Source organism: Pan troglodytes, chromosome 18 (genome assembly GCF_028858775.2).
Source record: "Pan troglodytes isolate AG18354 chromosome 18, NHGRI_mPanTro3-v2.0_pri, whole genome shotgun sequence".
Taxonomy (NCBI): Eukaryota; Metazoa; Chordata; class Mammalia; order Primates; family Hominidae; genus Pan; species Pan troglodytes.
Genome location: NC_072416.2, coordinates 82,454,912 through 82,468,795, shown reverse-complemented (window position 1 = coordinate 82,468,795; position 13,884 = coordinate 82,454,912). Strand labels below are relative to the sequence as shown.

General features: G+C 51.3%; 1 protein-coding gene across 3 annotated transcripts in view; it reads right to left on the bottom strand.

The window, feature by feature from the left end:
• Positions 1–12,590, bottom strand: part of WFDC1 (WAP four-disulfide core domain 1) — a 36,460-nt gene extending 23,870 nt beyond the window's left edge. For all 3 annotated transcript variants that reach the window (XM_054668531.2, XM_009431325.5, XM_054668533.2), the window contains exons 1-2: positions 12,472–12,590; positions 10,992–11,774 (exon numbers count right to left, since the gene is read on the bottom strand). In XM_054668531.2, coding sequence (XP_054524506.1) covers positions 10,992–11,135 — 144 coding nt within the window. In that variant the 5' untranslated portion in view covers positions 11,136–11,774; positions 12,472–12,590. The remainder of the gene's footprint in view (positions 1–10,991; positions 11,775–12,471) is intronic.
• Between the last annotated feature and the right edge of the window lie 1,294 nt (positions 12,591–13,884).

The window sequence follows — 13,884 nt, the reverse complement described above, 5'->3', positions numbered from 1 at the left end:
CATAGTTCACCTGATTTTTATTCCTTTTATTATTATTATTATTATTATTATTATTATTATTATTATTATTTTGAGAAAAGGTCTCACTCTGTCACCCAGGCTGGAGTGCAAGGGCACGATCTCAGCTCACTGCAACCTCCGCCTCCCAGGCTCAACCAGTTCTCATGCTTCGGTCTCCCAAGTAGCTGGGACTACAGGTGCCCGCCACCACGCCTGGCTAACTTTTTGTATTTTTAGTAGAGATGGGGTTTTGCCTTGTTGCCCAGGTTGGTCTTGAACTCCTGAGCTCAGGTGACCTGCCTGCTTCAGCCTCCCAAAGTGCTGGGATTACAAGCGTCAGCCACCACGCCTGGCTCCTTTTATTTTTAATCAATGGACTCAGAAGCCTCTTGTCCCATAGTAACTTCATTCTTCATCTCTTCCAGTCTTTCTTCATTTCCGCTGTATCCTCCCTCAATTCACTCCCAGATGATTTAGTGAACACCCACCATCTCCATAGCGTTAGGTTAGATGCTCAGCAGATGCAGAAGAAACCTTAGGAGCTCCAGTCCAGCTGAGGCTGCAGACACACGTACGAGAAACCCACCAGCAACAGTGAAAAGTGGGATTGGATATAACCTCATCATTTCTGGATAAGACCAGGGCAAACAACTCGCAGAGTTCCTAAGAGAAGGGGCCATGCGGAAACAGCCACCCAGCATGTGCAAGAGCACTGCCCTCGGAGGACCACCTGAAGTCGCCTCCAGCCCTGCCCAGTAGGAACCACTGCTGTCCCCATTGCATAGGTGAGGAAACGGAGGCACACAGTCACCATACACAGACACCAGGCTTAGAGCCTGGGCTGTGTGATTCATGCTTATGGCAAGGGAGGCAGCATTTAGTAAGCTCTTACTGTGTGCCAATGCTGTGCTGGATCCTCACATACTGAATCTTCAGTATCACCCTCTGGGGCTGCTGCTATTCTAAACCCACTTTACTGATGAGGAAACTGAGGCACAAAAAAACTAAAAGCATTTGCCCAAGAGCAAGCAGCTGAGAAGAGTCAGAGGCAGGACTCGAACCTGGGTCTGTCCTACTCCTCCATGGGCGTTCCTGACCCAGGAGCCTGGAACTGGGAGTTGCTTCCCAATGGTGCCTGTCAATTTCTTCCCATTCTTTCAGTCCAGGGGCTCCCTCCCCCTCCCAAAGTGTTCCCTCTGCCCTCCTGTGGCCCAGCCCCAGCTCAGGGTGGAGTCAAAACGGGGGCCCCCAGGTACACATTTGTCCTGGCCCCCTCTTTGCAGCCCTTCCCTCCCAGCTTATGTTGCCTCTCAGATGAAAACAAAATAATGCCACATGAAATCCCTCTGAGAAAGGAGGACACTCACCCCAGACGGACGACACCTTCGTGAAAACCGCAGAGCAACCCGTAATTTCCAGCTTTTATTTTCGTTCCTGCTCAGGGATTGTACAGTAAGTCTATTTCAAAGTAGCCACTGAGCACACATTCATGGTACAACTTAGACAAGAACCCTCCGGTTCTGTATGCCTTACCTGGATAAAAATGATTCCTGGCCGGGCGCGGTGGCTCACACCTATAATCCCAGCACTTTGGGAGGCCAAGGCAGGTGGATCACCTGAGGTCAGGAGTTCGAGACCAGCCTGGCCAATATGGTGAAACCCGTCTCTACTAAAAATACAAAAACTAGCCAGGCGTGGTGGCGGGTGCCTATAATCCCAGCTATTCAGGAGGCTGAGGCAGGAGAATCATTTGAACCACGCAGGCAGAAGTTGCAGTGAGCCAGACGGCACCACTGCAATCCAGCCTGGGTGACAAGAGTGAAACTATATGACCTTTTGTTCACATAGATGAACAAAAATAGATTTGCAAAGCCATTCTGCCACTGATATCCCTAGGAAGCAGGTGGGGAAATGCCCATTTTGGGCTGCAGCAGTGGGAACCCCAATTCAGCAAGTCCAAGTCCAGATTCAATTAAAGCAAACAAGCTGGATGTGCAACCAAAGGAGGCTGGATACATAAGTGAAGGCACAGGGAACACCAGGCAGGCCTTAGAAAGGAAGATGCCGACCCACCATGTTAACCTACTTCCCACAGATTATTAAGTGAAAATGCAACATATAAAACAGTGTGAATAAGACAGACAACAAATAGCACATACTGGATGATTCCATTTCCATGAAACATCTACAACAGGCAGATCCATAAAGACAGAAAGTGGATTGGTAGTTGCCAGAGGCTGCGGGAAGAGGGAAGGAGGACTGACGGCTAATGGCTGCAGGGTTTCCTGTAGGGTTGATGAGAACGTTCCAAAACTAGGCAGTTAGGACGGTTGCATGAGTCTGAGTATACTAAACACCACTGAATTGTACCTTTGAAAGGGTGAATTGTCTGTCATGTGAATTTCATTTCAATAAAAGAAATTTGAATCAGTACGAATAAAATACCACTAAGAGAAAACATGTGTGCTGTGTGTAACTGCTTCATGAAACAATCTAGACAGACACCCCAGAATGCCACCAGAGTTTACATCTTGGAGGAAGAATTCAGATCATTTCTACTAATTTATAACTTTCTGTGTTGCCTGACTTTTTTTTTTTTTTACAGTAAACATCATTCTTTTAATAATCAGTAGAAGAATTTATAAACCACTTCCATTTAGGGAAAAAGAATCCAATCTCCAGAGCTGCCACCAAAGCTACCCACATGCCTCCCCCAGTGCTCACCACCCCCTTCCTTCCACATGCAGGAGCTTTTACCCTTCTTTGGAAAGTTCCAGCAGCTTAGCGGCCAGACCAATAAAAATGCACCCCAGCACTAGTTTGCGTGGTGGAGGAAGAAAGCCAGTTTTCCTCTAAGCATTACTTGCTCTTCCTCTGGAATTTGGACGTCAAACATCTAAAAATATGTCGCTCCCTGGAACAGTGGGCTTAGAGTTCAGTGTGCGTAGATGAATGCCATTTCCTGGTGCCCGGGGCCCTTAACACTGGGCCCTGGGGACAGAATTTGGCACAAGGTTAATGGGACTTCCTCAGAGGGAGACCAAAAAAAAAAAAAAAAAAAGAAAGAAAGAAAGAAATTCACAAGACGGCAAAGTCGACCAAGTCTTCCCAACAATGTCATTGTCAGTCACTGCACCCGAGAGTCCTCTAGAACTTTCCATCCCTTCTATTCTGTTCCGGAAGGTTTTAACATAATTTATTCATTCATTCAATAGTAAATTCATAATTCCCAGGCCCACTGCGTTTCCGGCGCTGGGCTGGATGGAAATGGGGAGTTCCGAGTTGAACAAGAAGACGTTGGCCCTGACTTCACGTGGCTGTTTCAGGACAAGTCAGAGACATCACACAAAACAGCACACAGATAAGGCGAACGAATTGCTTTTTGTGGTCATCTGCAAAAGCAGTTAGAGAGAAACCTAAACAAATCATGCCAATAACAACAACAGAGCAAAATGCTAAGAAGGAAGAGCTGGGCTGTTATGTAAACATTTAAGGGAAATCATAATGGGGCATTCAGGGAGAGGCCTCGGAGGAGATGGGCGTGAAGCTACGATGACCCACGAGCCGGAGGGGGCACCGTGAGCGTACACTTGCTGAGAGGCTGCCTCTCGGTGCTGGGGACACAGAGGACTCACAAGGACTCTATGTGCCATCGCAGAATTCCCGAGAGGTGCCTCAGGTTCTCGCTGCTTTTTAGAAAAATTATTGTGGTAAAATATATATAACACGCAATTTTCCATTTCAGCCATCTTAAGTATGCGAGTTGGCGGCATTAATTAGATTTACGATGTGTGCAACCACCTCCATGATCTATTTCTGCGGCTTTTCCATCACCCCAGGCAGAACCTCTGTTCTCATCAGACAGCTGCCCCCTATTCCTCCCTCCCCCAGCCCCTGGCAACCAAGAATCTCCTTCCCGTCCCGCTGGATTTGCCTCTTCTGGACGTTGCATCCAAACAGTGTCACACACCCGTGGCCTTTGTGCACTCAGCATCATGTCTTCGAGGTTCATCTGTGCAATGGCGTGTGTCCAGGCTCCGTACCTTTCTATGGCTGAGTTCTAGTCCCCTGAGTGGACAGGTGCGATGTGCTCACCCCATGGGCATCCATCTGCCTCTGCCCTGTGGCTGTAGTGAGTCCTGGCACAGAGGTGTCCTGCTTTCCTGTCTCCCTCTCCCGAGTGATAACCACACAGGGACCTGGGATGCTTCTTTACTCGTTGATTTCCACCTGGAATTTCAGGGCTGGGACCTCAGATGAGGAATCTCAGTCCCAGCGAGGAGAAAGTGATTTGCCCAAGGTCCCCCTCAAAAGTCAGCTATTCATGGACTTTTCATTCCTTCCAGTCCCCCCTCCATGCCAGGTTCTGGGCTAGACACCAGGGTGTGGCCAAGCCTACAGTGAGTTTGCTTCCCATCAGTACGACATATCCCCTCTCTCCAGCACCCAGGCAGCTCCGGGGCTTTTCTGGGGTTCTCAACCATGAGCCTTGAAGACCCCCTCCTGGGTGGTGCTGGGGGTCTCCGGAGCCCACTGAGCACCCGCTGACCCCCAAGACGTAGGCATCTTCATAGTCTTGATGATGAAGTCCCGCAGGGTGTGAGCTCACCTGGTTCAAGGAGCAGAGAAAGCTCCCAGACTCTGGGGATATAGTGATAGCCCCACTTGTCCCCAGCCAAAACAGCACAGATAAGTCATTCTCTGCAATGGCCTCAGTTTCCTTATCTGTGAAATGTCTCATTGCCGGTTGCAACCAACAGAAGCTGACTCCCTCGATGCCCAGAGCAGACTGTATTCGTGTCTGAGGGTGCCGTAACGAAATGCCACACACTGGGGGGCTTAGAACAACAGAAGTGGATTCTTTCACAGTTCTGGAAGCCAGAAGGCTGAGATCCAGGTGTTTGGCAGGGTTGGTTCCTTTGTGGAGGCTCTAAGGAGAAAACCTTTCCATGTCTCTCCCAGCTTCCAGTGGTGGCTGGCAGTCCCTCATGTTCTCTGGTCCCTCATGTGTCTCTTGTAGATACATCACTCTGATCTCTGCAACCCTCTGTCTTTGCATGGCCTTCTCTCCATGTGTCTCTGATTCTATGTCTCTTCTCCTTTTCCTTTTTTTTTTTGAGATGAAGTCTCACTCTGTCGCCCAGGCTGGAGTGCAATGGCATGATCTTGGCTCACTGCAATCTCCACCTCGCCTCCCAGGTTCAAGTGATTCTCCTGCCTCAGCCTCCCAAGTAGCTGTGATTACAGGCATGCATTACCATGCCCGACTAATTTTTGTATTTTTAGTAGAGATGGGGTTTCACCATGTTGGCCAGGCTGGTCTCGAACTCCTGACCTCAGGTGATCCGCCCACCTCGGCCTCCCAAAGTGCTGGAATTACAGGCATGAGCCACCATGCCCGGCCCCTTCTCCTTTTCTTATAAGGAACGGGGGTCATATTAAGGAACCACCCACTTCCAGCATGACTTCGTCTTATTTTGACTAATTACATCTGTAATGAACCTGTTTCCAAATAAGGTCACATTCACAAGGATCAGAAGTTAGGGGTTGGATATATCTTTGGGGGGACACAGTTCAACCCACAGCATGGATCCGACAAGATTCGAGTGCAGGGAGTACATTCGGGAGGGGATCCCAGGAAGCCCCAGCTGGGGAGTGGGAAGCTGGGCAGGAAAGGGAAGGCGCCCTTCAGGAAGTGCTAATGAGCAGGTGGCTGCCTGGGCACTGGAGCTCAAACCCAGTGGACCTTGGAAAAACCGTGTGGAACACTCCTCACTCGTGTCCCACCAAAGGTGAGAAGCCAGCTGGGCCATCGGGCTCCAGCTCCATTTGCTCCTACAGATGTTACCTCCCCGGCATCTTGGCCTGCCTGTGTGTGGGCTGAGCGTGCTTCTGCAGCCAGAGAAAGCCTTCAGGCCAGCAGACACAGATGCTTACGGTACAAAGATGAAGGTGAAGGTCAGAACTCATGGAATGGGGAAAGCACAGCTCCAGGCCATCTGCCTCTCCCACTCTTGCTATCTCAGCAAAAAATAAAAGGATGTTTGGAAGGCTCTCAAGAGCTCACAGAAATAATGGGGGAAAGGAGAACTAGGTTGGGGAACTGAGGAATGCAAGTTGTGGGCCACTGCTGGCTCCTACAGTCCCCTACTGCTATTAGCACAGGGGGTGACTCCAGACAGACGAGCTGCAATGCCCCCCTCCCTCCCGCCGTCTGGCAGGATGCATTTGAAAGAGAAAGTGGCATCAGCTCCTGGCTGCTCTAGCCCCTCCCAGGCCCCCTCAGCAGGACAGGCATCTCTGGGCAGGGTGCAAACTGTACCACCATTTCCAGCTGCCCTGGAGGGGTGCTTAGAGGGGAAAACAGATCCACAGTCACACTGACAGTAGGGGCCAGCCTGCCCAGGCCAGGGGCTGCATAGCACCGAGGCCCGCATGGTGGCTGCCATGGGCCCCGCCCGATGGATTTCTCAAGAGGCTCCCAAGAGCGAATACGTGGCAAAGGCTTGTCCTGACACAGTGTAAGCGCTCAGTAAATCATTGTTCTCAGGAGTTTCATCTAATGCCAGGAAAGAAAAGCCAAAAACACCAACTCCACAGAACCGACTGAGCTCCATGGAAAGGTTATTGGACTATTTAGAAACGTTCTGCTTCTGTTTTATTCATTCTCATAAATATTTGGTTCTGGAATGGGGTTTTTGGTTTTTTTTTTTTTTTGCTTTTTGTTTTTTGTTTTTTGAGATGGAGTTGCGCTCTTCTTGCCCAGGCTGGAGTCCAATGGCACGATCTCGGCTCACCGCAACCTCCGCCTCCCAGGGTTCAAGCAATTCTCCTACCTCAGCCTCCCGAGTAGCTGGGATTACAGGCATGCTCCACCATGCCTGGCTAATTTTTTTGTATTTTTAGTACAGACGGGGTTTCTCCATGTTGGTCAGGCTGGTTTTCAACTCCCGACCTCAGGAGATCTGCCCGCCTTGGCCTCCCAAAGTGCTGGGATTACAGGCATGAGCCACTGTGAGCCACTGTGCCCGGCCTGGAATGGGTTTTTAAATCTGTCCGTAGTGCACATGTAGGGAATGCAGTTCTGTGCCAGTCAGGGAACTGTGGGCTCTATGGTCTTTTTACTGAGCCCTGCAAAGCAGGCACTACTGTGTCCCGTGCCGCAGATGAGGAAACCGAGGCTCAGATAGGAGAAGGAAACTCCCGAAGGTCTTAGAGATAGAAGGCGGGAGACCCGGCACTTCTCATTAGAAGCTTCTCCTAAGGGCCTCCCACGGGAATGGAAGGCAAGCGTGCTCATCTCTGGCACTGTCTCTGCATGCTCAGACCAAGAGGCATAAACAGCACTCAGGACATTAACCGGCCCCACTCTAAGAGACCAGTCCCCTACACAAAACTCACTCTGCCGGGGGACGAGGCTTTGAGAGACTAGAGCAGGCTACAGGCAGCCCTGTGCTTGGTCAGGACTGAACCACCAGCTCTCCTCATGTAGCCCTGGCCAATTTCCAAGGTGTAAATACTCCCAGCATGGTTGATTTCAGGCAACCCACGTGAGGCCACTGAATGGGAGTGGGAAGAGATGTGGAGTCGCTTCTCTCCTGGTCATACCACACAGATGCAAAAGACATAAAACCCCAGGAGCCGAGAGAATAGCAAAACGGAGCAATACAATTGGAAAGTGATGCATTTCTAATAAGAAGTATTTCCTGGCTGGGTGCGGTGGCTCACACCTATAATCCCAGCACTTTGGGAGGCCGAGGCGGGCGGATCACCTGAGCTCAGGAGTTTGAGACCAGCAAAAGCCCATCTCTACTAAAAATACAAAAAATTAGCCAGGCGTGGTGGTACATGCCTGTAATCCCAGCTACTCAGGAGGCCTAGGCACAAGAATCACTTGAGCCGGGGAAGTGGAGGTTGCAGTGAACCAAGATCACACCACGGGACTCTGTCTTTAAAAAAAAAATTCTTTCCTTTCTTTTTAATATAAATGATTTAATTGTAAGTTTATATAACTTAATTTGTGATCATAGCTGTGTGGAACAAAACTGGCTCTCCAGAGGGGGTGCAAGCCAGTTCAGCACACAGCCAGCATCTCCTCACTCTGACGAGCCCATAGCCCTTGAGGGTCAGGGCCAAGGCTGAAGGTCTGACTCAGCGTAGGGTCAGGGAGTGGTGCCTCACGGGGAAGTCTCGACTTTGTGCATGTGGGGGCTGCTTCCTATCACCCGTAAGTCCCTGTCGAACGAAAGGGCCATGAAAGTCATAGGTTCTCCATCTTCATTTCCCAGGTGAGGACTGAGGACCAGAGAAGGGCAGCGAGTGGTCCAAGATGGCACAGCACATTAGAGATTTCACTGTGCTAAGTTCCAGGCCAGGTGCTCTTCCCAGCCCTCCCTGTCCTCTGAGCCACAGGCGAACAGCCTGTCTTCGCCCAGGGCTTTCTCTGAGGCACAGTTGTTCTATTTTGTTTTTGTTTTTTTTTTTTTTTTGAGACAGAGTTTCACTCTTGTTGCCCAGGCTGGAGTGCAATGGCGCAATCTCGGCTCACTATAACCTCCACCTCCTGGGTTCAAGCAATTCTTCCGCCTCAGCCTTCTGAGTAGCTGAGATTACAGGCATTTGCCGCCACACCCAGCTAATTTTGTATTTTTAGTAGGGATGGGGTTTCACCATGTTGGTCAGGCTGGTCTTGAACTCCTGACCTCAGGTGATCCGCCCGCCTCGGCCTCCCAAAGTGCTGGGATTACAGGCATGAGCCACCGTGCCCGGCTGGCACAGTTGTTCTGCATAAACCTCACCTATGTCTAGGCGCTGAGGAAGAAGGCCAATATCTGTTGATAACCAGGGAAAGTTTCAATTCAGCCAGGAGCCAATTCAAAGCACTTGCATCCTGACCAGCGGTGGCTACAAGTGAATCAGCTCCTGCAGCCCACCCAGGCCTGTGTTTTAGAGACTCCCCCGAATCCCCCGTGCACATCAACCCTGACCCTCCTATGTGGATGTCACAGTGCTGGCTCCTATGACATCTTGGGACATGGTGGAGATAAAATCAGATGACATATTGGGAATCTCTCTATGGTTGTAGAACCAAAGTGCTACTAACTACAGTTGAGGGTTAAATCATCCTGTTGCACCAGAGAAGAGCACGGAGGAGTCAATAAAATCTGAGAAGAGTCTCTCACCCCTCCTCAATGCCTCCCCTCTGGCCAGGTCTGGTCTCCCAAGCAACTCTCAGATGCACCACTTCTGCCTGTGAGCCTTGGCGCATGCTGAGCCTTCTTCCAGGAATTTCCTTCCTGCTCCTAATTCCTAATCCTTCCCCAAGATCCAGTCAGGGTCTCCACCTCCTCCAGGAAGCCTTAGGTGACTACACCATCTCACATGAGCTTTCCCTTCTCCAAGCGCCACATCATGTCACTCTACTACTCTTTCCACTTCTCAGAGGCCTCCTGTCTCCCGCCACGAGCACGTGCCGAACATGGAGAATATGAGCCCTGGAGGCCCAGATTTGTCTCAATGCAGTTTCAGGCACCTCACCATGCCTGGGGTCATTAATCATTCTCCCTTCCCTCTTCTCCAGCTGGCAAACTCCTATTTATCCTTTAAAGCCACAGGTCCACTGTCCCCAACCCTAAAAACCCTGTGTGACTCTCCTGGGGAAGAGCTGCACACACATCCCGTGCTACCACTGCACCCGCTCATAATTCACCCACAAGAATGTACCAGGCGTCGACTTAATGGCAGGCACCAGGGGCACACATTAGTGAAACAGAACCCTGCCCTACCCCAAGGAACCTACATGCTACCCTGTTAGGCAACACCAAACAAAGTCACAATTATTTGATTGAAAGCTGCCAAGATGCACTGCCAGCTTGCTATGTTGCAAAGACGTTCTGCAAACGGAGACATTCAATCCTCACGCAGGTGCTGTGGGTACCAGCATTACCTTCTTGAGCCCTCTGTGTGCTGATATTGTCCTGGCTCACTCTGTCCCTGCGGATCTGTGATCTCTGGGGGGTGGGAGGAACCAAAAATGATACCCTCCTCCACCCCATTCTCTCTCCTAGTTCCCTTCCTGCTTTATTGCTTCCTCAGCACTCGCATTCTGCACACACTAATAAATGAGATCTCTCTCATTTATTCTCTGCTGCCCCCAGCCCCCCAGTGAGTTCCCCAGGCAGAGATCTGAGGTCTGTATCCCCACAGCCTAGGACAGTGCCTGGTAAACAGTGGCGACCCAGACATAGTTGTGTGAAGAAATGCATCCCTCTGTCTTTTGCAGATGAGATTGCTGGGGTTCAGAGACGTCAAGCAGCTTGCCTGAGAGAAGCCACGCAGCTAATGAGCAGCAGAGCCCGATTCACACCCAGACATCTGGCCCCAGGGCGTGTGTTTCTTGCCACTCACTGCCTCATGCCTTCTCTTTGTACTGCCATCGTTTGTCACCCAACTGCCTCTACACCCCGGCCACGCCACCCTTGAGGATGGGGGCTGGTACCTCCTTCATCCTGTATCCACAGGACCCCACAGACTGCCTTCCCCAGAGCGGTTTCTGCTAAATTCTGTTTAGCAGAATGTATTCATTCTGTTTGCTGAATGAATAAACAACCACATGATTGCATAAGTGTATTTCACAAACATTTGGTACTGATCATGGAGACGGAATGCTCCGTTTAAGTCCTGGGGCTCCGAAATTAGATGCTGTCTTTCAGGAGCAAGCATACTTTTGTAACAAGGCAAAAGTGAGGCACGATTCTTTGGCACATTTGTGATGTGTCTTTTGCCTCTTGACTCACAGATAAGGGTCCTTTTTGGGGGGTGAGCCCCATCTGCCCACCACACAACTCAGACACACACGGATAGGAAGACGCCTGCCTTGCCACGTTTTGGGGGAGCACTTACAGGAGAAGGCAGTGTCTAGGGATCGCCTCTCCTCAAGGCTGACTCCCACCCACAGAGGCTGCCCCAGCCTCCCCATCCCAGGCACTTACACGGGATTTCTCGGCTAGCCTCGCAGGCAATGCCCGTTTCCAGATATTCTTGGCAGAGCCGGTGTGGAGGAGAAGTAGCAAGAGGCACAGAGCCCGGATGATCTGCCTCCTGGAGCTGCCCGGCCCCACGCCGGTTAAAGGCATTTCCTCCCTGGGCAGCGACCTTCCAGATGCACACAGAAGAGGGGCCCCCCTCGCTGCGTGGGCCTGCGAGTGGGGACAGGAGCGTGCACAGTCTGCTGGACTTTCTTAGTTCCACCCAGCAGGGTCCCTCGGATCATGTGTCCACGTCCAGCACATGCCCCTTCGTCGATGGTGGCTGGCCTGCCTGGTTATTTTTAGCTTGCCCTATAACATCTGGCCCCAGACGCTCCGACCAGGGCGTCTGCAGCCCAGGCAGCTCAGTGGGCGGTGGCAGCAGGAGGAGGGGGCACCGGCTTGCTTGGAGACGTGGCCGGGAGTGGCCTGTCACTCTCCACTCTCCATAATGAGCACTTCCTTGCAGGCTGGGGCGGTCTCCTCCCAAGGAGGTGTGCTTGACACAGGGCTCGGGGCTGGACATGCAGGGGAGTGCAGCAGGATGGGTGGGAGCTCGGCTGCTACCTTGTTCACATTTCGAGCTGGGCTGACAAACTATCTGCCTATAAAAGCTTCTTTGGAAGAGGCTGCTGGACTGGCACTGGCCAAGGGTGCAGCCATGAAGAGACGACTTCCACCCTTGCACCCGCCGGGGTCCTCCTGCCTGATGTGGGCATGTGGGTAGTTCCTCATAGCGTGTGTTTCCTGTGAGATTTAAAAGAAATTGAGAACATAAAGCATTTCACACACATAAGTGTGCTGTCACTGTCAGCCGGTGTATCTGCACATGTGCATTTATGTGTATACGTGTGTGCACGTGTGTGTGCAGGTGCACGTGTGTGTTTTACAGGAATGTAGCACAGCGGGCTCAACATTTCACAAACTTCATATTCCCTTGTCTGTTCTCAGCACTTCCAAGACAGATACTGGTTTTTTGTTTTGTTTTGTTTTTTGAGACGGGTCTTGCTCTGTCACCCACGCTGGAGTGCAGTGGCGTGATCACAGCTCACTACAACCTCTGCCTCCCGGGTTCAAGCGATTCTCCTGTCTCGGCCTTCCAAGTAGCTGGGATAACAGGCATGTGCCACCATGCCTGGCTAATTTTTGTATTTTTAGTGGAGACTGGGTTTCACCATGCTGGCCAGGCTGGTCTCAAACTCCTGACCTTAAGTGATCTGCCCACCTCAGCCTCCCAAAGTGCTGGTATTACAGGTGTGTGAGCCACCACACCCGGCCCCAAAACAGACACTGTTTTGATGCCCACTTTACAGATGAGGAAACAGAGGGGGCTGCCTGAGGTCATGCAACAGCAGCAGAGAGGAGGCTGGAACCCAGGTAGGTCAGACCCTGTGGCACCCCCCTAGGCGAAGCAGAAGGGACCCAAGCACTAGGCTTGACGCACCTGCCTGATCCCAGCTCAGCCTCTGCGAAATGCTGGAAAGCCTCTTGCTCATGGTCCTCAGTTCTCTCATCTGTGAAATGGGCATGTGAAAGTCTCCGCCTCTTGAGATCGATGTGGGGCTGCAGGAGAGAGTGCCAGCTGTGCCCAGCACTTGCACAGAGTGAGTGCTCCAGAAAGATTGGTTCCTCCCTCCCTGGGGACCCTCACCCCCCACCTCCTGGCCTGCACAGCCTTCAGAATGCCCTGGGAAGGTATCATCAACCCCTCTTGGCCTTTTAATGAATGACAATAGTGGCAAACACATATAGTCTGTGTAGGTCGGGTACGGTGGCTCACACTTGTAATCCTAGCACTTAGGGAGGCAGAGTATGCCTTGAGCCCAGGAGTTCAAGACCAGTCTGGGCAACATAGTGAGACCTCATCTCTACAAAAAATACAGAATAAAAAAAGTAGCCCGGCGTGCTGATGCACACCTGTAGTCCCAGCTAACCGGGAGACTGAGATGGGAGGATCACCTAAGCCCAGGAGGTTGAGGCTGCAGTGAGCTGTGACGGCGCCACTGTACTCCAGCCTGGGTCACAGAGCAAGACCCTGTATCAAAAAAAAAAAAAAACCTTAAAAACCATATAGTCTGTGTGTTCGGCAATGTTTGAAGCACTTCCTGCATTTTAATGCATTTAGGTCTCATATTAGCCTTATAAGCAGGTGCTGTCTAGAATCCCATGCACAGAGAGGTTAAGACACTTGCCCAGTGAGCAATGCAAAATTTAAGTTCACCATCAGAGTCCTGTAAACCCAGGAGCCCAAGCGTGAGAGTCTTTTTACATTTTAGACCCTAGATGCCTCCTTTGCCTCCCACTAGGCCCAGCCCTGATCAGTACCTTACCCTAGTTTCTTCATCCAGAAACTACTGGCTGAGCCCTTATGGGGGCATGGTCCAGGGTGCTCCACTCCCTCTTCTTTCAGCTTTATGGGATGCAGTCTCAATGCCCCTCCCTGCAGGGCAAGGCTGCTTATTTAGAAGCCAGGAGCCAACCACGGACGTGATGGAGCTGCTACCCCTACTTACCAGGACGACCTGGAACAGGTCCTGCCCTATCTCTGTGCCTCTGTTTTCTCATCTGTAAAACAGGGGTATGGAGTCAGAACTTACTCGCAGGTTTGCCATGAGGCCCAGCTGCACTTAGGTGAGGATCTAGGCTCAGCACATGCTTGCTGTTAGGAGATGAGCTTTCTGAGGCACCGCCTCCTGGGCCTCCTCCACCCGCACCCTGTTCTCCAGGCAGAGCGGAACCTTGGCCCAGGTTCCATTTGAGAAACTTCCTGCTGCTTGGAACCCGGGGCCCTGCACTCTCCTAAGGCAGCTAACGCCTCCCACGTGGTTCTTGCTTATCCTCCATCTCCACCTTCCCC